Here is a 27,801-nt window from a genome sequence, read left to right as displayed (position 1 = left end):
TGACTCAGCCACGTCATCCGGCCACCCCGGCACACGCCGGAAGTGCCTCGCGACGCGGGGCCGCAACCGCCGCCGGCCGCCCCGCCCGGGAGGCGCGAGGCCGTGGCCGCTGAGGGCCGCCCGCGGGTCCGGCCGGGCCGCCCGCCGGCTCCCAAGGTCGGCGGCACGCGTACTGGCCCCGGCCTCGCGCCCCTCGCGGCTGCCTGGCCCTCAGCGCAGGGCCGAAGCCGCCTCTGTTCGAGCTGTGCGACCTGGGTCAAAACGCTTAACTGTACCTGGCCTCATTTTCCTCGGCTGTGAAGCGGGGTAATAGTATGAGCTGCCCCATCTCGGTTGCGAGGATCAGACCAAATAACCCTCACTGGAGTTCGGCTCCCGCCGAGAATGAATCACCAGCTCCATAATCGTCATTAAGGGAGGTTGCTATACTGGTGCCGGGTTGGATGAGTGTCATAAAATCCCTGAATATTTATTGAACCTCTACTATTAAATCTTTTTAAAATTCTTGTTGGTTTATTTGTTGAATCTCCTGTCCACAGATAGAAACACCTGTTAGAATCTAAGCTTCTTTCCTAAGCAGAGATCCTGTTCACTGACATGTACTAGAACAGTGTCAGGCCCATTGTGGAAACTCAAAAGTTATTTGTCAAATATATAAACATCTGGACCCTGGAGTCGAGTTGTCTCAGCCATCAGCAGTCAACAAGTACTACCATTTGTTATCTTAGAAGTATCTAAAGAATTTATTTTTCTCTCCCCTCCTAGTAACAGCCAGTCGTCTACACCTCACTCACCATGTATTGCAACAACCTCCTAACAGAATTCTTATTAGCGGTTTCCTTACCTATTTATCCTCCCCAACAGGTACCAGAGTGATTCTTCTATGAAGAAAGCTGACTATATCACTGCCTTGCTTAAAATACTCCTGGTATATTGTCTACATAAATCAAGAAATCACAGCTAATGTTTTCATCTGCCAGGCACTATTCAGAGCATTCCACATGTATTGACTCAATCCTCAGGCGACAGGCACTGTATGTTCATTCTACAGAAATGGTAACAGAAGCACAGAAAGGTTAAGTGGTTACTGAAGGACTTGATCCAAGCATCTGGCTTCAGAATCAGTCTTTTGTTTTTAATATTTATCTTTATTTATTTATTATTTGCCTGTATTCGGTCTTCATTGCGGCACTTGGGTTTTTTATTTGCAGCATATGAACACTTAGTTGTGGCACGTGGGATTTAGTTCCCCCACCAGGGATCGAACCTGGGCCCCCTTCATTGGGAGTGTGGAGTCTTAGCCACTGAACCACCAAGAAAGCCCCAGAATCAGTATTTCTTACTACTAATGGACTGCCATCCATACAATCATTTTAAGAAATGAAGTAGACTTGTATATGCTGGCATGGAATGATAGCCAAGAGACAATTTTAAGTGAAAAAATTTATAAGTATAGACTGTAATTCCATTTTGAATGATATTAGTCTAACCACAGAAAATAATCTGAAAGATTATGACTCAAACCATTAACAGTGTACGTGACTGCCAATATTTGAGTGTTTTATACAATGGGTATGTGCTATATGTGTAATTAGAAAAAAATTCCTTCCTAAAGGATAATCGTATTGGCATGCAACTGCAGAATCATTTCCCAATTTATCTCCTCAACTTTACCTCCCACTGATCTCTGCTCAGGCTACATCCCTATATTTCCCGAATACACCAGATTCTTTTATACCTCTGTACCTTTGCTCTTGTTTTTTAAATTTTTATTGGAGTATAATTGATTTACATGTTATATTAGTTTTTGCTGCACAGCAAAGTGAATCGGTTGTATATACACATTCATCCACTCTTTTTTAGATTCTTCAATGTTCCCTTTGCCTAGAATGGAAATGAATGGACAACCTTTGTTTACTCATTTTCCTGGCCTAAATGAATGACCTCTTCAGTGAAACCTTGCATGATGCCCTCGGGAAGTTAAGTATCCCTGCTTCAGGATTCCAGCTGCATTTATGTCATAATTACCATAGTCTCATTTCCTCTTCTGTACTGCATTCTGACCCTTTTTGATGGCAGCCACTACCTTTTTGACCCTTTTTGATGGCAGCTGTTGGGACAGTGCTTGTCACATCATAGACATTCAATAACTGTTTACTGAAGACATTCATAAGTGAAAAGTCAAATAGCATAGAAGGATTTAAAGAACACTTTCCAAATAGTCTAAGAGGCATCACAAAGGCAGTACATGATTAATTGCTGAATGAATCATACACCAGTAATTGCAATAGAAGTCAGAGGAGGTGTCTTATCCATCTTTGCATATCCTTCAGAGCACCTAGCACTGCGACTTGCTCATAGTGTAAGCTCAGTGAATGCTCCGTGAATGAATAATCACAGCTCTTGAATCAAGTGATGATGGGCAATTGAAGAATAAGCAGTGTAAGTGCTGAATTAAGATGGATGAGTAGTTTCTTGCTTAACATCCATCACCAGCCTCCACAGATTTGAGGCATTAAGCATTTGCTCCATATTGTCAGGAGCACTAGGTTGGCAATTGCTTGCGGGTGGGGAGAACACAGGGCTTCCCTGGTTGCTCAGACTGTAAAAAATCTGCCCAATAATGCGGGAGACTCAGGTTCAATCTCTGGGTCAGGAAGATCCCCTGGAGAAGGAAATGGCAGCCCACTCCAATATTCTTGCCTGGAGAATTCCATGGACAGAGGACCCTGGGGGGCTACAGTCCATGGGGGTCACAAAGAGTCGGACACAGCTCAGTAAGGGAGGACACAAGAAAAAGTATTCATTTGGGGAGTGTAGACTTAGAACTAGGAAACTTCACACACATAACAGACAACAGGCATAGCAGTGTACAAAAAAGGAATCGCACAAAATGTGACCAACAGTGCAAATGTGCAAAAGGCAATATGAACAATGAGCAAGAAGAGAAAAGCAGACCCGGTTTTGGTGGCATATTTGGGAAAGTTGAATGAGGGAAAGAGCATGAAGGGCCATTAATGCAAGAACATTTATTGAACAACTGTTATGTGCCAGGAACTCTGGTACGTGCAAGGAAATGATAAATAGCTTTAGGTGATAAAAGTCTGATAACGAGTCAGCTTGGGAAGAAAGAATAGGAGATAAAGTAACTAGAGGAAAAGGAATATGGCTTCAAAGATTCTTGGAGCCTGATGACCTCAAGGCTCAAAAATCATTAGTACTGGGCTTCCCCGGTGGTCCAGTGGTTAAGAGTGCAATGCAATGGACACCAGTTCGATCCCTGGTCTAGGAAGATCCCACATGCCACGGGGCAACTAAGCCCACGCACCACGTAATTATCAAGCCTGCGCTCTGGAGCCTGCAGCTACTGAAGCCATGTGCCTGGAGCCTGTGCTCTCCAACAAGAGAAGCCGCCGCAATGAGTGAGTCCACACACAATAACTAGAGAGTATCCCCTACTCTCCACAGCTAGAAGAGGCCCATGCAGAGCAACAGAGACCCAAACAAAGCACAGCAAAATATATAAGTAAATATATTTAAAAAAAAATCATTAGTACTCAAGGGCACCATCAAAATCAGGGTTGTTCTGCCAAACTGGGAAGTGAAAAACATTGATGTCTTATTTCATTAATTTCTTCATCTAGATTAATGACCTCCTTCCCTGACACCAAAAAGATTGAGGGGGGAAAATGCCAGTGAAAGGCAATCGCTCCAAAATGGTTGTAAAACCTCTTTTTTTGTGTTAGTTCTAATAAGACTCAATCAGTTAAGGAGTTTATGACTACCGAATGATCCAGAAAACCACAGTTTCAATCTTTTATTTTTGGTAAACACAACCATCAAAAGTTTGGTCTATAGATGACAAAATATCTTCTGATTTCCATCCTCAGCTACCTTTTCTTTGAAATTCTATTTCTTCTTTCTACTTTGTTATGTTTGCCTTGCTAGTAACCTACTTTTCTATTGCCATTTATCACCTTCTGCCTCTACCTTTTCTGTTCTAGCTGAAATGTTCTAGATACTGAGGAGCTTTAAAATTGTTTTGAATTCTTTCTTTAGGAAGCAATCGCTTAAAACTTTTGGTTCTTAGACCAAAGAACAACTAAGGCTATTATAAGTTATTGTATTATGATACAACGAAGCTCCCATTTTACTGTTTCTCACACATTTCTTTTAGCTGATCTGTCATACCCAACGATAGAGGGCATGGAACAGGAGCTGCCACATAATAAGACCCCTTGCTAACTAGGTGGTCACTCCAGTATGGTTGTCCCCTTCCTTCTTCAGAATGAGTGATTCCTCACCCCTAGCCTTACTCCTAAACTTACAGAGTTGAAGGGACTTAGGTTATTACTAAACACAAAACATTTTATTTTACAGATGATGGGTAGTCAAGATAGGTGAATTCATCAAGTCAGCAGCAGTCCAAAATAAAATCATTTTCCTGACTTCCAAGCCAATGTTCTTTCCCTGCATCATGCTAACTCTTACTGCATGGCTAGCTAAGACACTTTAAATGGGCTTTGGCAGGCTAGCCAGGGAACCCACAATTTATTACAGTTTCTATGAGAAAACTAATTCTGAGTTGTGCTCAGAATTCAGAATACATCTTTCAACCTCCTACTCATCCTCTCACCACTCTGGTGAACATAGTGTCTGGCCACGGGAATGAATGGAGAACACTGTTTTTTATTCTTAATAACTTATTATACTTGGAAATTAATAGAACACAATTTGTTTATCAAACCAAAGCAAATATTTATACAGTCAGAGTCCTCAAAATTGAGGATCGATTTCTAGGATGAATCTTCTAGAGATATCCAAATTAGCTACTTGTCTTTCTTAGAAATAAATCTGTTACTAATGCTTCCTCAGCCAACCAGTTGCAAATCCACACAGTATTCTTTGAAAGACAAGCATAGAAAACCAACTTACTTCCTAGAGCAAATGGGAGAGGGATCTAGAAATCCCAGTAAAGTAGACTAGGATCCCTGTTTTTTAATAACAAAGAAAGACAAAAGGAGGGGGAAGGAGCAGGTAACTTAGCTTGCTGTGAAAAATATTCATTTAAGTCATTTACATACTATTACTTTATCTAATTATGGCAAAGCCTTAGGGATTATTCACATTATTAAATATGTCAAGTTAAATTATTTGACTGTAATACAAACCTCCTGTTTAGAGTCTCTCAGTATTCATACTTTGTTGCTCATATAGTTGGGTTATCTGCTCACAGGTTTTAACATTAGATGAAGGAACAGTGCTGGACTGGGAACTGGAGGACAGTGTACCCTGCACAGTTAGAGGCAAAGGCAATGGCAGTGAATATGACTAACAGCTTCACTGTCTATTGAGCCAGTTTGTAAAATTTTGGGGAAGGAGAGGCATCAGGTAGGGAACTTTTTAATCGTCTCTTTGGATACCTAGTTACAATTTAGTTTCTGATTCTCATTGTACTTAAATTCGTGGTTTTGCTACATACTGTATTCCTAAAAATGTATACTAAGGTTGAGTATGTGGAAATTGAGTAAATTTAAATTAAGTAAATTTAATTTGAGTAAATTTAAATCAAGTAAATTTAAATTGAGTAAATTTAAATGAGTGATTCTGTTTCTGGAGAATGAAAGATTTCACCCCATCATTTAGAAATATTCTTTGATAACATGGTCCCCATGCTTCATACAAATTTTTCATTTTCTTCTTTTACATACAATCATTTTGGATGTTCAATGAGCATTCAATGAGGATTTAAGACTTGCCATTTTTGACTTGGCACTCCTGATCATTTCAGCCCACATCTCGAGTGTACCATATTTATGAAACCCAGATTTCTCATAAGTACTTTCAATTTTATGTTTTCCACTTATTTTCCTGCAAGAATAAAATGCCATAAAATATTCCAATATTACACAGTGATGTGCATACAAAGATGGTAACACCATTGGCTAGCAGTAGGTTTTGCCATGTTACTGATCTAAATGTTTATTTATCAAAGAATCTTAAAAAAATTAAATTTGGCATCCAAAAGGAGGCTTAGAGGCATTAAATATTTTTAAAAGTATAGCTTTATCAAGATCAAGCATGCTTAAAATAGAGACTGTCTATAAATAAGAGGAATACCAGTCTTATACTTCTTGTTCTCCTTTTATCTCATATTTCCTTATTTCTCCCAGATAAGTGACAAGGAGAGTAAAGGGACCATTCCAAAACAGCTACTGTGTGCCAGGAATTGTGGTAGGTAATTTGCACAAATGCTCTCTTCAAGGCCAGTGCCAATAGTGTATTTTATGTCAGAAAAAAAAAAAAAAAGCAGAAAAACAAAAACCCAAGATCCCAGAAGCTATTAACTTCACTCAATCATTGTTTGCTGAACTGAGGAATTTGACTGAAAAAGAACCATTCATCATTAGAAAAGGACTCAATAAAACTGTACTTAAATGGATCTTTAATAGTATAGTTTTTATATCTTTGTGTGGGATGGAGAATAATTTCATGGAGAACCATCAGATTTCTGATAATTTTTAAAGAAATGGGTCTGATACTAATTTTACTGTATATTTAAGCATCAAATTAAAGACCTGTGTTTTCAAGGTAGATTTCTGTGCTAAGAGCTCAAAATTAATGATATACCTAAGGGTCTACATTCTCTGCACAGATTTCCCAAACCTGGTGTTAATAACAAGTGTATAGTAAAACAGAAGACTATTTCTATTTTAAGGTCTTCCTTCTTCTTTTGACCCCTCAGCAGAGTGAAATTCAAGGACCCCCCTATCTCTGATGGTCAGAACTAAGGTCTGTAAAGGATGCAGAGCAATGAGTGGGGCCCCTGGCATGCCAAGCTTCCGGTTCCCAACCATTTTTAGATGTTCCTTGGCAAGCATACTGAATTATAAATGCCCGAAATGCTTGATAGTTCCATACCTGGGAGATATGGAAAAAGGAAACTTCTAGAAGGTCAATAGTCACTGAATACATTTCTGCATCTGGGCATCTTTTGAGGGAGAGAGCTTAGCCATTTGGATATGGGAAGTATGATGACCTGGAATCAGCAGGTCCAGATTCTAGACCCACCTCTTCCTCTAACCAACTGAGTACTCTTGGCTCCAGGCTTCAGTGAAATTAGATTTTCCTTCTATCTAAAAGGAGTTAGGACTAATCCTTCTCTAAAGTCCTTTTGAGTTTGCTGTGTGTGACCAGCCCTGGCATTTAAACACACTCCTGAAGCTATAGAAAAGCTGAAGGAAGAATCATTTAAAGATTAGGATATACTTTCTTGCTTGAATACTGTAAGTTTTAAATCATAACCACAGAAGTTAGATTGGACTAGCAAATAAGTAAGACCTAATATAAGTGCATTTCTGTAAAATCACTTGTACATTTCTGATCAATCTTTCAGGCTCCTGACATCCCAAATTAGTCTAGCTCCAATTAAGTCATCATCCTTTTGGCAAACGAGGATATGGATCAATAGATGATGGTGAATGAAGTTCTTAGTTTTCGATTCTTTGTGCCTTAATAATATCTTCTTCAGGGTAAGCCCAAACCAGCAGGGCTGCAGCAATATCAGTGATGAGAGTGGGTCTTAAGGTCAGTGGTCAGGCCATAAAACTCAGCATGAAGACATCATTAACAGGCTGAAAACTGCAAGTCTCAAAGTCCAGAAGGAGGTAGCCTTAAGGAGGTGGAATCAGCGACCTCTGGGTGGAACAGGTGGAGGAGGATGGAAGGTCTCCCTGGTCGGAGGCCTGAAATGAAAGACAAAGCAATTATGATCAAACAGATTTGATGAACTACTTCTTAGGAATCCATGATTTGTTGCAAACTTGGTATACTATGTAAAGGACACATCCTTCAATCAATAAAACTGGAGACACATACGGACCTTTCAGCGGCATAAATGCTGATCTGTGGATTGCAATCCTAGCCAACATTAGAATCACTTGGGGTGGGGGGCTTTGAAAAATACCAGTTCCCAGGCTCAATCCCAGACCTATTCCATCATAATCTCTGGAGGATAAGGCTCAGGCATGACAACATGCAAATCGTGTTCCTCCTTCAGCCAGTTGCATTAGCCATGTGGTTTGGAAATGGCACCCCACTCCAGGATTCTTGCCTGGAGAATCCCAGGGACGGAGAAGCTTGGTGGGCTACAGTCCACGGGGTTGCAAAGAGTCGGACACGACTGAGCGACTTCACTTTCACTTTCACTTATTTTGTGAAGCTTTGACATCCGAGTCCTGGCTGATCCTGGAAGGCCTGCCCCTCTGAGGGTAAGCTAATTCCTCTAAACAGCCTGCAGTTAGCACACATTTCACATGCAGACTAACCAATCTAGAGTCCATATCCCAATCCCCTCCAGTACTGGGACTCTCAAAGTCCAGGCCTCTATCCAACTGCCCTAATCACCCCAGGGCCAGGTGTCGGACAACTGGAGACAGCCCCTGAGCCCCAAAGCCTGCAGAAATTTCTCAAACTAGCCAATCCTAAATCTGCCTAGCCTGCCTCATTGGTTCCTTCCTGCAGAACCCACAAGAAAAGTTCCTGCCCTTCTTTCTCCCCTACCTGCCCTCTCTCCTGCCTAAACCTGGGGCTTTCCTGTGTGTCCCGCCCCAGCATAATATGCCTGCCTCCTCTTGAGATCTAGAAGTATAACAGACCACCTATTCAATGGTAGTTGTCTCCTGATATGCTCACCTTGCCACACCTAAATAATAATAAAATCTATATTTTAAAACTCCAGTGATTCAAATATGCAGCCAGGCAGCAGACACACTGCAGTAGGGAGATCCCTTGAGAGAGGACTTAAGAATTTCTGAAGTCAGCTTCTCACAACTACTTCTACTTGGGATCACTCAGTGTTGTCTCAACTCCACATCCACTTACCTAGAAGCCTCCCTCCACATTAGCCTAGTTGGTTTTTGAACAGTGCTAAATGACACTCCAGATAGACCTGGGGGAATGTATTTACAAGAGGTTCAACAATCGAGACGGTATTTCCATATGTGTGCTGTAAAACCAATATTTAATTCTCTTGGAAGCAAGTCAATAAGTCAAGAAAGAGCACTTTGTCAAGTGCTGTAATTGAACTGTGCTACCCTGGAACTGCATACTTGATTGAATGAATCGATGAGTAAATATTTATTAAATGTCTCTTGAATGCAAGTTTTGTGTAGGTCAAGGAAACGATAAAGGAGCTGGGAAAAGACCGGCCATCTCAGAAGGCAGAGAGGGAGGCAGAAATAGAAAAGAATAAAACAGATATCCTCAAGAGGTCCTACAGTGGCACCTGGGAGTAGAAGGTTTTGTGTGGTTGTCTCTTTATCCAGAGAAAACAGTCTCCTTCCATTGCCCCAACTTGCCCTATGAACCATGAGCTTAGAGGAGAAAGCTGAACAACCCTCGGTGTTAGCAGTCATCACCTAAATGAGCTGAGGCTGGCTTGATGGTTTCCTTCCTTCCTCTCAACAAACATATATCTACTATGCATTAACCTCTGATGTGGGATATAACAGTAAGTAAAGTGGGCATTGATCCCACCCTCAAAGTGCTGAGACTATAATGGATGAGGCAGACATTAGGGAAAGTCAGTGCGCTGTACCGAATGTTTTGTAAGGGGACGTTCGTAACCTACGAATGCATGGCAGAGGCATTCATGCACACATCTGAAGGACAAGTTCAACAAGTTCAAACCTCTCTGTTTCTCATCTGCCAGACAGAGGTAAAGATGCCCACACTGGAGTAATGTGTGCTGCCTGGAGATGACAGGTGGAAGATGGAGAGCACTTTCTGGCTTAGGGTAGGCACTCAAGAGGTAAAGCTAATAATTTTATTATTTGTGGTGAAAGACCTGTTCTTAGACCTTCTCCCCATGTATGCCCCACAAGCCTTACATTTTACCTTCCATCACAAACAGAGGCACGATTCCCTCCTGGTCACTCTTCCTCTGTTGACCCACTCTGCAACTGAGCAGGTCTGCAAGCAAACCTGGAGAAGGAAATGGCACCCCGCTCCAGCACTCTTGCCTGGAGAGTTCTGTGGACAGAGGAGCCTGGTGGGCTGCTGTCCATGGGGTCGCACAGAGTCAGACACGACTGAAGCGACTTAGCATGCTTGCATACATTGGACAAGGGAATGGCAACCCACTCCAGTATTCTTGCCTGGAGAATCCCTGGGACAGAGGAGCCTGGTGGGCTGCCATCTATGGGGTCTCACAGAGTCAGACACGACTGAAGCGACTTAGCAGCAGCAGCAGCAGCAAACAAACCATCTCCATGTTTCTTTCTGGTGAACAGCCCAGCTGAAGGTTGGAAGCCCTGTCTTTGGGAATGGATTTGTGATTATAGACATATCAGAACCACAGAAGTAAAATGTATCAAATCAGAATTGAGGGGTGGTCGGTGGGGAAACGGCCTCCAAGGACGCTGGGAAGCTGGAGCTGGACACAGGATTGTCCAGTCCAGAGACCTGGGCACTGGCTGCTTTCTCCTCGGTGTTGAGGAGATAACTTTGGTTCAAGAACCCAGCAGTTCTAATGTTGGTTAACATTCTTTTAAAGCAGGTCTGTTATTTAAATAGTATCCTTTTGTATGATCACAACATTGTTAAAAAATATTTTTAAGCTTCCCTATTAGTAAATAGCCTCAGGTCCAAGTCCCCTTACTTTCTGACCACTCCCCCTGCTCCTGCCTAGGGATTTAACAGATATCTTTACAAGTGAAAGTTGCTCAGTCGTGCTTGACTCTTTGCAACCCCATGGACTATACAGTCCATGGAATTCTCCAGGCCAGAATACTGGAGTGGGTAGCCTTTCCCTTCTCCAGGGGATCTTCCCAACCCGGAGATCGAACCCAGGTCTCCCACATTGCAGGCTGACTCTTTACCAGCTGAGCCACCAGGGAAGTCCATGCAGCTAAAAGGTTAACTCTTGGTACTCCAGGAGGCCTTCAGAAATATGCTCTGATTTGTCAGTACCTAGGCTGTGCCTTAAAGGGGAGTGCACAGATTGTTGTGCTGAGCTCATTGTGCTCAATCATGTCTGACTCTTTGCAACTCCATGGACTATAGCCTACCAGGCTCCTCTGTCCATGGAATTTTCTAGGCAAGAATACTGGAGTGGGTTGCCATTTCCTTCTCCAGGGGATCTTCCTCACCCAGGGATCGAACCTGCGTCTCTTGCTTCTCCTGCATTGGCAGGAGGATTTTTTTACCACTGCACCACCTGGGAAGCCCATCGTGATTGGCAAAATCACTAGTAAACAGCAAAACATATTCAAAAACAAAGGGGCAATGTCTCAGCAAGACATTGGCTTTTTTTCTCTACTGGCAGGACTTTATACCTATGAAGAATGTGACACTGTCAGCTGCCCACTCTGTGGGAACTGCAAGGGAAACACCATACAAGGATATAATGCATCTGCTCCTGTTCATGTCACCATCTGCCTTCCCTAACTTTGAAGTCTTTGGGAACTTATAGCCTGTGGGAATGTGAAACTTCTTTCTTCTAATGTGTAACCCACCTGCACTGCGGTACATGACTTGATGGCTAGCTGTCAACCCAATCAGTACCAATCTATCATCTGCCCATTCACTTACTTGCATGATAAATATTTGCTAAGTTCCTAGCATGTGCCAACTACTGAGTTAACTCCATATTGCACTGGGGAGAGTAGAAAAAACTTTTAAAATCAAAACAGCCTTTATCATTTTGAGGTTTACCATCTACTTGGGGAGATAGATATGCAAACAAGGGCCACGATGTGGAGTGAGTTCAGTTCAGTTCAGTTCAGTTGCGCAGTCGTGTCCAACTCTGCGACCCCATGAATCGCAGCACGCCAGGCCTCCCTGTGGTATTTGGGGAACACAGAAGGTTCACGCTGCAGAGGAACATCAGGGGAGGCTTCAAAGAAGAGGTGAAGTTTCGACAGAGTCCTAAAGGATGTGTAGGAATCTTCTAAGCAGAGATTGGAAAGGAGTAGGAAGACAGCATTCTAGGCAAAAGGAACAGATTGGGCAAAGACCATACAAAATGGCACAGCTCACTAGCAATGCTTAAGGAGTGAAACATCAGTGAATACAGGAGAGAGACGGGACTTAGGGCTACAGTATGCTAAAAAAAATACAGAAGTAAATGCAAGGCTTTTATGCCAGGAAGTGACATCATCAGCTATTTCTGTTCTAGAATGTGCACTCTTGTGCAATGTGGAGGAGGGACTGACTCGAGGCAGGGAAGTAAATGCAGGGATGAACTTAGGCATGGGCAGATGGAGAGGAGGAGGTGGATCTGAGAGTTGCAAGGGCAGCAGAGTGAACAGAGCCTGGGGAGCTGCAAAGGAGCAAGAATGGAGGCTGTCTTCGGGATTAGGGACTTGGGGAAGAAAGAAAATAGTGTCATGTCCCTGGCTGGGAAGTCATGAGAAGAAGGTAGTTCGGGGCAGAAGAAGGCAGGTGGGATGATGAGTTCCATTTTTGCACTCACGAGATATCAAAACATGAGTGCAAAACCTGAACTCATCATCCCACCTGCCTTCCTCTGCCCCGAACTGCCTTCTTCTCATGACTTCCCAGCCAGAAAAGCTCAACATTCAGAAAACTAAGATATGGCATCCGGTCCCATCACTTCATGGCAAAGAGATGGGGAAACAGTGGAAACAGTGGCTGACTTTATTTTTCTGGGCTCCAAAATCACTGCGGATGGTGACTGCAGCCATGAAATTAAAAGACGCTTACTCCTTGGAAGGAAAGTTATGACCAACCTAGACAGCATATTAAAAAGCAGAGACATTACTTTGTCAACAAAGGTCCGTCTAGTCGAGACTGTGGTTTTTCCAGTGGTCATGTATGGATGTGAGAGTCGGACTTTGAAGAAAGCTGAGCACCGAAGAATTGATGCTTTTGAACTGTGATGTTGGAGAAGACTCTTGAGAGTCCCTTGGACTGCAAGGAGATCCAACCAGTTCATCCTAAAGGAGATCAGTCCTGGCTGTTCATTGGAGGGACTGATGTTGAAGTTGTAACTCCAACACTTTGGCCACCTGATGCGGAGAGCTGACTCATTTGAAAAGACCCTGATGCCGGGAAAGATTGAGGGCAGAAGGAGAAGGGGACGACAGAGGATGAGATGGTTGGATGGCATCACCAACACAATGGACATGGGTTTGGGTGGACTCCAGGAGTTGGTGATGAACAGGGAGGCCTGGCATGCTGTGGTTCATGGGATCGCAAAGAGTCAGACACGACTGAGTGACTGAACTGAACTGAACTTGAGATCTCTGGGACCCCTAGTGAGGTCCCCAGTGAAGAGCAGGAAATAGAAAGCCAAGGTAGAGATGGATTTGGACTTGGAGCTGACAGTTCAAGCTCTGGGGACAGCATGCAGAGTGAGGAGAGGAAGGGACCAGGACTGGAGAGAGTGATGAGTGGGATGTGTTGTTTGGGGAGGGAAGTTCAGGAGAACATAAAGGAGAAAGAGTTGCCAGTTCCCAGATCTGGAAGTGAAGTGGAGAATATCCAGTCAGCCTCCCCTCTTATCCATCAGTGGGTCAAGCATTCAGGACAAAGGCCCATGTTATTCGTCGCTCAAACATCTCCTCATTTCATTATGAACATTATATACAGTTTCAGAAAAACTGCATCTTTTCCAATCTTCACACCAAAAATGGGCCCAAACCCTTTTTCTATCAATTACAGATTTCTTTGTAAACACCATTTCTTTAGTCAAATGTGTTTTCCTCCTTTTCCTCTCCCCATGTTTATCACAACATGCTTCCAGAATCTCCCAAACAATTCAACTGCCATCTCTCTTTACACATTAAATGCATCCCCATTTCCAGTCTTTAATTTCTGGAATCCACTTCCCTAGTTGTTCTCTCTCCTGCAGACAAGGTTCCACAGAGTCTTTGAAGCTCTACATTCAAGACTGACATTCTTTTTAATCTTGGAACAATTAGATTACTCCCTCCTTCACCTTCAAGAATAAAAGGTCTTAGATCTTCTCCCAGGACACCTGGACCTCCTTGGACAGGTATAACACAGCGACTAAATGACTGGACCCTGGAGTCAGGCACACCTAGGTTTATCACACAGATTAAGTCTCCATCCAGTCTCAATCCCAGTTTCTGTCTCTGCAAAGTGGGATAACTCTAAACATCTAACACTTGAAGTTGTGGAGATAATTAAATGAGTTAATGCATTTAGCGAGTTTACCAGAATACCCAGCACATAGTAAGTGCCAATAAATACAAGCATTTATTACCATAACTGCTCTCCATAAACATCCCTCCCTAATCACCTAATCACTATATATAATTTTCAAGTAACAGAACATAATGCAAATTCAGCAGACAGGACTAGATTATCACTGAAGTTCCTTCTAGGGCTAATGCTCTAGTATGTGACCTCTAGTCTACAACAGGGAAACATGTTTGGTGAGTGTGAAGCATTTTGGGACTGTGGGAGGTTTTGGTAGCAAGTGTCAGTACGTGAATGTTGCCAGGAACACACAGAAAAGTGGTAACAGCAAAGACAGAAATGGAGAGATCCTCAGTGCAGAGTCAGCTGCTCTTTCCAGAGAAACAGAAGAAAAACCTCCCTGTGGCACTTTCTCAACAAATTTCATGATGAGGTTCATTTGAGTTAAAAGATTCAAAATGTAAAAAAAAACAAAAACAAAAACCTAGTTAATCACCCCTTACCCACACACTATATTTTAGACATCAAAGAATTAAACTCCTAAGACAAGCCTGGGCTTTTATTCCCAAAGGTTCCTTTCTGCCTTAGCAGACAGTTACACAAGCTAGCTTTGACCACCTTTTCAGTAGGTCCATAAGACCTCAAAAAGGTTCCTGCCAGAAGCCAGAACGCAAACATACATCAGAGCCCCGTAAGTCAGTCACACTCTTTTGTCTAATGCCCAGCCTCCAATCTCCACAGGCTCATCCTTCTGTATAAAGAACCACACAGACAGTTGTGCTCTTATTTGGGGCCAGAAACTCAATCCTTACAACTCTGTGAGGAAGTCCATTTATTATCTCCATTTGTTGGACACCGAAATAAAGTCTCATGAAAGTTAAACAATTCATCCATGTACACAAAAGGCTGCCGGGGTCTTCCCAGGAGGTGTTTTCCCACTACCACACCACACTGCCTCTCACCTGCATTTTCATCCCCAATTCATTCTTGTCTCCTGGTCCTCCAGAAGCACTGTCCCCACAATACAACCAAGGGGATTAATTATTCAGGTGTTGAATTCTAGCCAAACAGATTTTAAAAATATGCAAAATGTTGACCTTTCCCAGTGTATTTCACTGACAAAATATTGAATTTGTTACTTAGAGTCTGCAACTGAATAAAGCATCACTTAAGTGAATGAAGAGTCCACGTTGAAATGTGTCCAAAGTACGCATTCAGCGAGTTTAGCTCTGTACTCACTCCTAGGTCACCTTAGATGTCCCCAGACCCTACTCTGCCCTGAGACTCAATGAGCAAGGAAAAAAACGTTCTGTCAGCTTCCTTGTTACCTCTGTGAGGCGGCGCGGGGTGGCACCCTGGGGGGCCTCTCAAGGGGCACGGTGGGCATGCTGTCCACTTGTGGAGGGCCCGGACTACGACTCCTGGTAACCTCGGGAGCTTCATTATCCTACAGCAAAGAAAAAAAAAGATGAGAGAGAAGGCTGAAGATGACATTAAGCAGCAACACAGCGGGACAGTGCCATCCCACAAGCTCCTCAGCTCTCCCCAGGCTTTGGTGGAAGGTTACTCACTGACTGAGAATCAACAACCCAGCAACCCTGGGGACAGTTTCCCACTGACTCTGACAACCGGAGTCACTGAAGAGATGCTGGGACCTGAGTTATTGATACTGTTAGTGACCTAAGCTCTGATTCCTTGCTGCTCAGCGTGATTTGTGGGCCACCAACAGCAAGCGTCACCTGGCAGCTTATGAGAACCTCACACCTGCATCTTCACAAGATCCTAAGTAATCCTTATGCATAGTAAAGTTCGAGGAGCATTGCTCTAGGGTAACCAGGTAGGGCTGGAGAAATTTTCTTTTTAAGCAGAAGTCCCTTTTGGGGACTGTGATTGGTCCTCTGTCGCAGGATAATATAAGCTGTGTGCTGGTGGGTGGCCCACCCTAGCACCCTACTTCAGGGAGTCTCCCGGGTTGGCAGTGACTCATGTGACCCCCACCCGTGGAGAAGCAGAAAAGCGTGGTGAGAGAAAAAGCAGACACCCACAGGAAAAAGGAGACCAAAGAGTGTGTGGCCTGGGGGTGGTGGTGGGGGGACACAAACCGCCAGCCCCGCCTCTGCATGCCTGCCGCTCCTGAGCCAGGCCCAGAAAGGTGACCGCCACCCCTGGATTCCCGGACACTCACCCAGCTCCCCCTCAGACACCCCTTTTGGTTTAACCCGAGACCTCCCTTCTTCCCTCCCTTTCTTCTCCTCTTTTTATCAATGGGAAATTAATATAACATAAAGCGATCATTTTAAAGTGAACAATCAGTGCCATTCAGCACGTTCACAATATCGTGCAACCACCATTTCTGTCTAGTCCCCGGACATTTTCCTGACACCCCCTGAAGGAAACACTGCATCCCTCAGGCAGTTTCTCCCCGTTTCCCCTATCCCCAGCCCTGGTAACAACCAACTTTCTATCTCAATGGATCGACCTATTCTGGACGTCTCATATAAATGGAGTCCCACAGTGGATGACCTTTTGTGTCTGGCTTCTTTCTCTTGGATTTCTCTTTCCTGCAGTGAAATGACCCCTGAGACAAAGACCTATGAGGGTGGGGGTGCCCCAGTTCTCACCTCGTTGTCCCCCTCCATCCCGCTGCTCACACTGAGGAGGCTCCGGGTGCTGGACCGGTTACTTGCGCTGCCTAAAGGGTGCAAACAGAGTCAGCTGGACTGTGCAGGCTCTCGAGATGAAGCAAAAGGCAAAAATCTAGCACTTACTGATAGAAATAGTACATAAGCTGCGACTACGGGATTCTTCAAAATGCTTCTGTCTAATAACATACCATGTTATTAGAGTTCAGTTTTTCTTTCAGCATAAAGACGGGTCATCTTTTTATGACCGCTTTTTGCTTTATAGCTACCATTTCCCGAGAGCTCACCCCACGTTCTATGCTTTAAAAGCACGACCGCATTTAATCCCTAGGAAAACCTTATCTGATACTAGTGCTTCGATTTGACAGACTAGGAAGCAGAGATGCTCTATTTCTCACCTGTTCAGTGGTGTTTCTTAAATCTGCAAACAAACTTTGTTACTAATGTTTTTTACCTATTTAGGAATTACAGCAAGCACGTGCAAGTATCACACATGTATACATACCTTCTAAAAGGGGGCCAGTGTGACACAAAACACAGAGCACAAATTCAAAAGTATAATTTACACTCCAGATAGGAACTATGACTGTGTGAGGTCAGCTGCTTAGAGATGTAAGTAGAGGATTTATCACCTAAATCACTGAAACAGCATTATCTAATTGAGTTTTCCGGAAATGTTCTGTTGTGTGCTCTTCGGTTTGGTAGCTAATGTGACACAGTGCAACTGAGGAACTGAATTTTAAATTTTATTTAGTTTTAATGAACAGATTTACATAATCACATGCAGTCATGAGCCACTGTACTGGACAAGACAGCATTAGAACGAGCTCAAGGACATGCTGGTTTGGCAGTGAAGAAGGAAGATTAACAGTTAATCAACTAAAACTTGACTTTAATTTTCCCAATATATGCTGTTAACAGTACTGCCAGCACTTAGGTTTAGCTGAATTTTCACTCAAAGTAGCTACTTATACTAGTTTATAGGTAAATCGTCTTAGTTTTGACTTCATTATGTCATCAACTTTGACCTAATTAATTTAGATACCAGCTGGACAAAAGCAGGTTGAGATTACAACTTTGGATTATTTTTTGGAGGCAGATTTTTAAATTTAAGATAATGTGTCAAAATATTTCCATAAACCAGGGGATTCAGAGTTTGTTTCAGAGTTAAGGACCACACGACCCTGTCTTTTTATCCAGTTGCCCACATATAACACTGTTCACTCAGCTAGAACGTCCTATCCTTCCCACTCCCCCAGCCCATTCCATCCACAAATTTGAAACCTCCTCAGGCTCTAATGCTCAGGACAAATGCTATCAAAACCTTTCCTGATTCCCCCAAATGGAAGTAACCCCTCCTGTGCACGGGCTTCCATCCCTGTGAGGCCAAGCCTCCCATGTCATTCATCATTGTTTATCTTATTCCTTTACAATGAACCAGACTCCTTCCAGAGATTATCTGCTGGGAGGGAGCAAAAAGGTGTCCAGGAGTTGATTCTAGGATCCTGGAAATTCATACCCACCAGCTCTCACTATTCTTTCTCTTGGTGTTGTTGAATTTTTAACCCCCAGTGCTTGACTTTGAACCCTTACTCCTGGTTTATCTGCCCTGGCCCTCTCCCTTCTCCAAAGCCGATGACCTGGTTGGTCCACCTGGATGGCACCATTGGTAGGAGGTTCTGGCCCTGTCCCCCCATCACATTCACTCTTGTTGGGGGAAAGGGGCAGCACCCACACCTTGCCAGGCTTCTGTCACCAGGGAAGAAGGATCAAACAAGCCTATAACTTACACTCTTTTTATACTTTTTCTCCTCCATTATAAGCTCCCAGAGGACAGACCCTGTTTCTTTTTCAGCTTTATGTCTCCAGTGCACAGTCTAGCTCCACATGCACAGAGCAGTCCTCAATATTGATAGAGAATGAATGAGAGAAAAAAATGATCATGTATATGACTGTTAAGGAACTTAAATCACGCAAACTAGAAGCAGCTCGATGGTCTTTCTTTAATGAAACTTTTGTTCTCTTAAACATAACACTAATACCTTGTGCTTAAAATTTTAGATATAACTAGATTTAACCTGAAACTGTTTTCCTACAGTTTCCAAGAGATGGCAGCTGCAGCACAATAAAATGGTGCTGTTTTTAGGGCATGATTTTTAGGGCATGATGCTGGGGGTTGAAGGGCTGTTGGTGGCTCAGAGCTGGACTATCCTCATTTCTCTCCTTGCCCTGTGAACTCTCTCTCTTTGGAAGGAAATATGTCCCCAGGGTTGAGTACACAGAAAGATCTGTATGTGAGTCCCAGATCCTCTGCTTAATTGTCAAGTGACCCAGGATTAGATGCTTAACCTCTGTCTCTGTTTCCTGATCTCAGAACACTGCTGTATAGAATGAGATCGTATGGTAACATGCTTGGCACAGAGTCTGTAAGAGCAAGCATTTAATTAATTACAGCAGCTATCATCATCACCATCATCAATTTCAAGATGGCAGATTATCCATTAGTGACTCAAGGACGCCACCTCCAGTATCCACACCTGTGTATGGCCTCCTCCTCACACCCCTCTTGGCTTAGCCACAGGACTCACTTTGGCCAATACGACATTATCAAGTGTGGTGTAAGGCAAAGCTTGATAAGCACGCGCGCACCGGGGCTTGTTTTTCTGGAATGCTCCCTTCATGGATCTTGTTATCACACAAGAAGTTCAGGCTATTGAATTAGAGGCCATATACGAGAGGCCCTGAAGAATGAGAGGCCATCATGGATGCGCCAGTTCATGCCAAGCTTACAGCTGAGTACAGTTGCACAAGTGACCCCAGCTGACTGCACGGGCAGAGGTGGACCATCCCCACTGGCTCCTGGCCAAGTTTAGAATCAGGCATAAATAAATGATTATGTTTAAAGCCTTTGCATTTTTGGATAGTTTGCTACACAGCAATAGATGACTGAGTAACAGGGACCGGATGCAATCTACAGCCACAGAGTAAAATAAAACCCTCTGGTCTGTCATTTAACAACATTTTCTTGCCCAGTAAGCTAGCGATCCCCGGACAGTGAACCACCACACAAGGTAAAAAGCAGAGTTTATGCTTTCCATTCTATTCTCACTCCAAGGTAACTCAAAGTAAAACATACAGATAAAATAGTTTAAATGAATCCAAACCTGAAATGAGTATTCTACGTTTATCTTGTTAAATTTCCCCTTCCCTTACCCCAGAAAGTCCTGCCTTCACCCCTAGAGTATCTACACCACTTCCCCTCCTCCACAATACATCTGAGATGGGTTGCCTGACCCTTGATTCCTCTGCCATCTGTGATCACTGGGAAAATCTCTCCCATTTCTGAACTTGTCAGAATTCTCTAATTTGCCTCAAAGGGGGGGTAGTATATATTATCACCCTCATTATGTAAGGGGAGATTTTCGTCTCTATCAAGGCTAGACTTAACATGGCTGTGTGATACACTTTGGGTATGTTTCAACAGGTAACAGTGGCAGAGGGAAGGGCTGGGTTCTACCTCTATTGCCATTGACTGGTTGTGGGACCTTGGGCAAAATTCCTTCCCTTTCTGGGTTACAAATACTCTGCTAACAAAGTAAGGAGGAGGAACAGTTCAGAGGCTCTTGACCTCAGTCCATGGATGGGCATAATTGTGTGTGTGTTAAAACACGTGCAAGTGTATTTTTATAAGAAGGACATTCAGAGCATATGTCAGATTTTCAAAGGGGTTTGTGATTCAGAAAAGATAAAGAAGCCCTGGGTTAGATGAGCTTCCAGTTCCTACCTCCACATGGCAGTCTTCCACCTGATATTTAAGGAGACTTGGAGTCCTGAAATTCAGCTTGACTCTTGCTCTTTTATTTTTTCCCCTAGCCACTTTTGTTAACACTGAAATGTATGAAAGCAGGGAAACTCAGTCTATTTGGCTTGTGAAGCTGGTGTGTCTGAAGTCAGTTAACATTGCCCTGGATCCGGAAACAAAGCCCCAGCTCCTGCCTGCACATCAGCGGGTATTGTCTATTGCAATCAGACTCCTATTCAAGCTTTCAAGCCAAAAGGAAGACATTTCCTAATCAGATCCTCAATTGCCTATACAGTTGGAATTCTCAAATCTGAATCCACTGTTACCTAATGTTTTTGACTTTGTGCCTTTTCCTTTCCCTGACCACAGTGGAAGCAAAAAGAACAGTAAGCAAGAGTCTTGACCCTGATCTAGTCTGCCTGAGCTCAAATCCAAGCGCTACCCCTTGTTGGCTATTTAACCTAGAGGAAGGCCCTAAGCTGCCTGTTTCCTCCTCAGTAAATAGAGGTGATAGTACCTATCCTGCAGAGTGATTATGGGAATTAAATCAGAGAATCTGTGGGAGAGGCTTAGCAGATAGTAAATGCTCCATAAATATTAACCAGTACTATTACTAGCATTTTTCATTTATAAAAGTGATAGAGTAATAATTATCACACAATCTGCCTTCCGGGGATATTTGTGTAAAGAGTCTTCTGTGCCCTGAAAAAGAGGCAAACCTCACAGGCTAAATGTCCCTCATTTCTTACACCTCCTAGGCCCAAACCAGGCTCCAGTTAAGATCTTCTGGGCTCATCACAGAGCGTGTTTCGCCTGCTGGAGTCCAGCTGTGAAGGCACCTGGGGCCACCTGCTTACTTGCTGTGCTGGAGGTACTGTCTGTTTTCCAGTCTCCTCGTCTTAGCTCTGTCCTTGCGGGGAAGACGCTTTTCCTGGGGCCACTCTCATAGACTCCATACTCCACTTTCCCAGGCAGGTGCTGTGAGTGCCGAATTGGGACCGTGATCTCCAAGTCTGGAATTAGAGAGAAAGGGATCAGCTTTAAGGAACCAGGATGCCAGTTACCAAACTGCAAAACTGCTTCCTCTCTACCCGCCTCCTTCCCCTGAACCTGGAGGGGAGGGGAAGGAGAGCAGAGGAGGAGGGGAAGAGAAGGGGGGGAAGGAGAAGGAAAGGAGTAGAGGGGAAGGAGGGGGAGGAGGGTGGGGACCCTGCCCAATCAGCACTGAAGCTCCACAGAACCATGCATGGCAATCACTGACAGAAGGTTGGGTGGAGGGATGTTGGAAAGGGCAGAGAAGTGCTTTTGCATGAGGTGACAGAAAGAATGTTCAATTAGGGAAAGGTTGGTGGCTCAGACTGTAAAGAATTCACCTGCAATGCACCAGACTGGGGTTCAATCCCTGGGTCAGGAAGGTGCCCTGGAGAAGGGAATGGCTACCCACTCCAGTATTCTTGCCTGGAGAATTTAATGGACAGAGGAGCCTGGCGGGCTATAGTCCATGGGGTTGCAAGGAGTTGGACATGATTGAGCGACTAACATGTTCATGGGTGCCCCAGCTCTGCCACTCACCAACTGTGGAACTTGAGTTAGTCAGCCAACCCCTCTGATTTCTTCCTTTTCTAAGGAGGGGTTACGAATGCCATTGCTTGTAACACTGGGTTACCCTGTACATCATGAATAGTTCCAGGAGCCTCCATATTCTTAGCTTCTTCAATCCTCCAACACCCATGAAATAAATACTATTGTCAGCATGCTCAATAGAAACTAAAGTATAGAGATGTGAAGTAGCATGTCCCAAGTCCCCGTCAAGCAGCTGGTAAGTGGGATAGCTGGGATGTGAACCCAGGCTCCAAAGTCCAGGCCCTTAAGGACTCAGTTGCCTCCCATAGGGAGGGTGGGTGGTCCAAAATGATAGTAATGATCTAGAGAATTCATGGAAAGAGGTTCATAAGGTCCATGAAAGATTTTGTGACTTGCAAGGCTGATCAGTGATTTGAGACCCCACAGATTCAGCAAGACAATTCCTTTGTCCTGCAAAGCATTAACCTGGCCTCTTCACTGGCTTAGCCGGATCAGAGACTGCTCTTTCCTCCGCGTGCCCCGGGGATTTCCACCCCTGGTTGCTATGACCAGAAAACAGCCCCAGCTGACAAGTGGAACAGAATCTCTGCGGGTGCCCAGCCCAGCTTCCTCCCCAGGGAAGTGTGAAAGCCAGGTGAGCTCCTGTCACAGGGCTCCCCTTGAGGCCCCAGACCTTCCCAAGTCTTGGGACAGAGACTCTAGGAAGAGGTGTAAGCGTGGGTGGGCTTTCGGGGATGTGTGCCCATAATCTCAAGGAACTACTTCCTCCTCTGCCTCTCCTCTGCCTCCCCTCTGCTAGGGAGCAGGTGTGGCAGGAAGTCTAGGGAGTGTGGCACCTGCCAAAGCCAGAGGTCTGCCAAGAAGGGTGAATGTGTAAACTAGCACAGCAGGGACGAGCAGGGGTGAGGATGGGGTGGATGGAGTGTGTGCTCAACGTTCTGCGTGGAGAGTATTAAAACAGCGGATTGCTGGCTCGCACGGGCTCGAGCTTGCCTCATTCCAGAGACCCTGATCCCAAGGGCAGTGTGTGGTCCTAGCTTTCCAGACCTCTGTGTAACACAGATCTTTTTCACATCCTCAGCCTCTTTTGGCTATAACTGAGCAGTGGAAGCACCCACCCACTTGGGTGCCCAAGCTTGGAAGTGCGTGGGCAGAAACTAGTCAGTGAACCCACACATGGGTGTGAACCCACAGGGTCTCAGAGCCCAAACAGGTAACACATTTCTCCCCCTCAGCTTTGACTGAGGTTTTTAATGACAATCTTTTCAAGGTAAATTCATGACTGCTTCATTCACTTCAATGAAGCAGTTTTCAGCTCACAAACAGTTCAAGGAAAGGTAAGTAGAATACACAGGAAAAAAAATTGGGAGTCAAAGTTCAAAAAAATCAAGTAGAACTAGGCTAAATGTCCACAAAAGCCTGATATTCTTTGAACAGAGGAACAGTGCCAGGACAAATAATTATCATCACTATACTGGGAAGCACTTTTCCCAAAGTGCATTCACATTTGCTAATATTCCTCCTCTGAACTTTGCTACTCTGGTAAGTGGGCTTTTCTGGTGGTTCAGTGGTAAAGAACTCTCCTGCCAATGTAGGAGATGCGGGTTTGACCCCTGGGTCAGGAAGATCCCTTGGAGAAGGAAACGGCAAACCCACCCCAATATTCTTGCCTGGGAAATCCCATGGACAGAGGAGCCTGGCAAGCTATTGTCCATGGGGTCACAAAAAGTTGGACACAATTTAGTGACTAAACAACAACTCTATTAAGCAGATAAACCGGGTGTGACCACAGATGGAGAAACTGAGGCATGAAGTGGTTAATGGAAAAGTCTTGGATCATGAAATGATTTGGAGACAGAGCTGGGATCAGAATGCAGGCTTCCTGGGACCCCAGCTTGCTCCTCCAGGTCCCGCCCTGCACTGACCACAGACACACCCAGAACACAAATATTGGTATTCTTCTCTGTGGGGCCAGGGCATCCAGTAAGTCCTGAGCCAGCCAGCCCTCTTCTGACTTCCTACACTATCAGTGCTCTGCACTGTCTCAGTGAGAGTAAGCCAGCTCCCAGGGCTGAGAACAGACTGGCAAGTTATTATGAACAGACTGTTACTTCTTAATCGTTCTTGGTCTTTTAACCCAAATTAAAGAAAAATCATCATTGTTTTTCTTTTCTAAGGCAAATGAGGTTTCCAAATGAATAGAGTCAGTCCTTGAGTGGGATGGCCTTCATTCCTGGAAAAGATTGTTCAAGCAGAAATGTCATTCATCTGCCCTACTTCTCCTATAGGAGAAGTTATCCTGTATGGATGATTTTCAAATTTTGTTTTGTTTTGTTTTTTGTAAAGCAGAATTCTTTCCTCTGAAGAAAACAGAAGCTCAAAATAGAAACAGATTCTTTTGTAAAGGAGTTGCAATGGTTGAAGCAGAGTAAGGGGCCCCAAGTCCTGTCCCATTCTTAATCTACCCCCTACCGCATCCCTAACTGCCACCCTGCTCCTACCTGCTATCCCTACAAGCATGGATGCACCAGTGCTGGGGCACCTGAATGTGAAAACCCTGGCAATTTTAAGTTAGTATGTCACTAAATATACAATTGAGCTTTATGCAATTAACCAATACATCACATTCACTCAGCCGCAAATGACGCCTTTGCTTTGGCAGATGCTCTGATGCCCAGGGGCCTGGACAGGTAGCGCAGGGTCCAGCTTCCACCTGCATGAGCTTTCTCTGGGAGCCAGATTCCAAGCGCCCATCTCCCAGCAGGCCTCACCCAAACACACAGGAGCTGGTGTCTAAATGCCCCATGGGAGCGATAACCTTTCCGGAGTGTTCTCCATTGACTCCTAGCGTCTTTGTGGAGAGGAAGCTGCAGTCATGGTGCTAACTGCAGGCTGCTGGCCACCTTTTCTTCCTCTCTCACTGCCCCACCCCCTATCGTGCTCCCCAGGATCACCTCCCAAATCAGCTGTGGGTGTGTGTACTTAGTCACTCAGTTGTGTCCCACTCTTTGCAACCCCATGGACTGCGGCCCACCAGGCTCCTCTGTCCTTGGGGATTCTCCAGGCAAGAATACTGGAGTGGGTTGCCATGCCCTCCTCCAGGGGATCTTCCCAATGGAGGGACAGAATCCAGGTCTCCCACATTGCAGGTGGTCTCTTTACTCACTGAGCCACCAAGGATGCCCCCCATGCCCCGCCAAATCACAGCTTTCTTCACGCTACGCATATTTAAAAGCTTGGAATGTTTAATTCAATCAAGTCTTCTTCTTCTTTTTTAGCCATATTGTGCAGATTGTGGGATCTTAGTCCCCCAACCAGGGTTCAAACCCATGACCTTCAGTGGAAGCATGGAGTCCTAACCCCTGGACCACCAGGGATGTCCCATGGGTCACATGCTGTAGTTTTAGAAAGCAGCGCCGCCCTCTACCACTGGGTGCCCTGCTGTCTGACCCCAGGATGAGCACAGCTCTTGAGCTAGATTTTCTTCCTCCTCTCCTTTGTCCTCTTCCCAACCAGAAGGTGGACAAGTGTGCGTGTGGCTAGAGGCAGCACACATTTAAAACCTCGTCACCCAAGCAGCAGTCTGAGGATAACCGCTCTGACCTTCTGCCCACTCCTTGCCCAGGGATGATGGTGCCACATGGGTAGCACCTGGAGGAGGGAGGGTCAAGGGGAGCAGAGGGTTCTCAGTGTGCATAACTGGAATCCACGGCCCTGCTATTGGACCTCCACTACACATGGCGGGAGCTCTGCTACAGATGAGATCCGGGCTTCCAAAGCAGCTTGTGGTGTGGACACCGATGACACAGTAGGCCTGCTGGGACCAGACACTGACACTATGCAATGGGACTTTCTCCTTTCTCTGCTCAGAGAGACTTGTCTTCCTACATGCCAAGGGCAGAGTCAGGTGCCTAGGAGAAAGCCTTATCGTCCTCTCTCATGGGAGGAGAGCGGGGTACAGAGTTCAAGCCTTCCTTTCTTTCATTTGCTGACATGCCTTATGTGCCAGCCAGGTACTAGATTTACAGAATTAACAAGACAAAGTCGTTGTTCCAAAGGACCTTCCAGCCTACTGGGGGACCCAGATCTGTAAAGAGGGTGACAGGTGCTGGGCAAGTGGTCTGCCCATTCAGGCCCCAGCAGAAAAGAGAGTCAAGGAAAACAGACCAGAGCAAAGTCCCCCAGCGTGCAGGAGCCCCAGGAAGCCACATACCTGTCTGCTTTCCTGATTTTTGCTTCTCTCTCTGTCTTCGGGTGATGCTGTCTCTTAGTCGTTTAAGATTTTCCTGGAAAATTTTAGTTTGTTTTTTAAAATATACACCAGAATTATACCCTCAAGGCATTAGAGGTTTTTTTCTGATTTTATGACATTTGCAAGATATATCACATTGCAATAACATTCCCAACATGCAAATGAGGCTGAGTGCATTTGCAATCAGCTCCCAGAGAAATTCAAGTCCTCTTAAAAGCTATGCCTGAAGAGAAGAAGTCTTGTCCGCAACAAAGGGTCTCCCCTCCTCTCTGGTTCCCAGTTCCTTCCCAGCCTTATGACCCACCCCGACCTTGCACGCCCCTTAGACAGGCCAGTCTCCTACCTGCTTACAAGCTCTCCACCCTCATTCCCACCTCTGAGACTGTGTTCTCGCACATTCCCCTGACCTCGAGGGACACTGATTCCATGACTCTGTTCCAAGGCGGGGTCAAGGCCCACCTGCTAAACCACCTCCCCCCACACCAGACTGTCCCAGTCTTTAGTGATTCCCATGCCATGTGGCACTGGGTTATGCTGGCTTGTGTGTGTGCCCTGTGCGTGTGCGCGCACGTGCGTGTGTGTGCATGTGTGTGTGTAGGCTCTTCAGAGGCACTGTGAGCTCTTAAAGGGCAAGAGACCAGGTCTTGCACCTTCCTGTAATCCTGCTGTTTGGGCTATCACAGTCATTCAATAAATGTTAAACAGACATGTGAGGAGCAATATTTGTTGCTATTTTAGTTCATAAAAAACAATCACCTTGAAGTGAAGTGTCTGAGCATTCTAGGGAAATGTCCCAGGGACTAACACTCAGACCCTCTGGCTGGAGCAAAACGTTCCTGTGAGGGAGCCACAGAGGCAGGACAGAAGGACTGGTTGGGTTGTGACTGCAGCTGAGTGACTGAGCTTGGGCCAGGAAGCAGCTGGGAGACACTGGAAGTTGGGGGCTGGCCATAGCTGTAAGGTCGGGCAGAGAGGAGGGGGAAGGAGTTGGAGGCAAGCAGACCCCCCTGAAAATGATGTGATAGGGCAGATGCAGGTGATATGGGTCAGCACGAGGACGTGGCAGAGGGAGCGCAAAGATAGGAGCAGAGGCAAGAGGAAGAACGCACGGAGCAAGACCAACCAGACACACAGCTGGCTGGACGTGGGCGAGTGTGGAAAAGAGCCCAGGAGAGTCTGAAGTCCGGACATCAGCCTCTGGAAGATCACAGGAAGTGAAGAGACACAGGGAGTCAGGACAGGGAAGAGGCCTCACAGGCCTGTGTGTTGTTGGATGCGCTGCAGGTCTAGGATACCTCGGGGGACATGCCCAGCTGGTGGCTGAAAAGATGTTA

At 45.0% G+C, this 27,801-nt stretch overlaps 1 protein-coding gene across 1 annotated transcript in view; it reads right to left on the bottom strand.

Moving 5' to 3' along the window:
* PIK3AP1 (phosphoinositide-3-kinase adaptor protein 1) overlaps positions 3,803 to 27,801 on the bottom strand; it is a 123,172-nt gene continuing 99,173 nt past the window's right edge. The window contains exons 13-17 of the mRNA XM_018041577.1: positions 26,429 to 26,501; positions 21,489 to 21,644; positions 16,809 to 16,879; positions 15,516 to 15,634; positions 3,803 to 7,745 (exon numbers count right to left, since the gene is read on the bottom strand). Of these exons, the coding sequence (XP_017897066.1) occupies positions 7,688 to 7,745; positions 15,516 to 15,634; positions 16,809 to 16,879; positions 21,489 to 21,644; positions 26,429 to 26,501 (477 nt within the window). The 3' untranslated portion in view covers positions 3,803 to 7,687. The remainder of the gene's footprint in view (positions 7,746 to 15,515; positions 15,635 to 16,808; positions 16,880 to 21,488; positions 21,645 to 26,428; positions 26,502 to 27,801) is intronic.

This window comes from Capra hircus, chromosome 26 (genome assembly GCF_001704415.2).
Source record: "Capra hircus breed San Clemente chromosome 26, ASM170441v1, whole genome shotgun sequence".
NCBI classification, from domain to species: Eukaryota; Metazoa; Chordata; class Mammalia; order Artiodactyla; family Bovidae; genus Capra; species Capra hircus.
The sequence above is the reverse complement of the archived record's forward strand: the minus strand, read 5'-3'. Positions and strand labels throughout refer to the sequence as shown.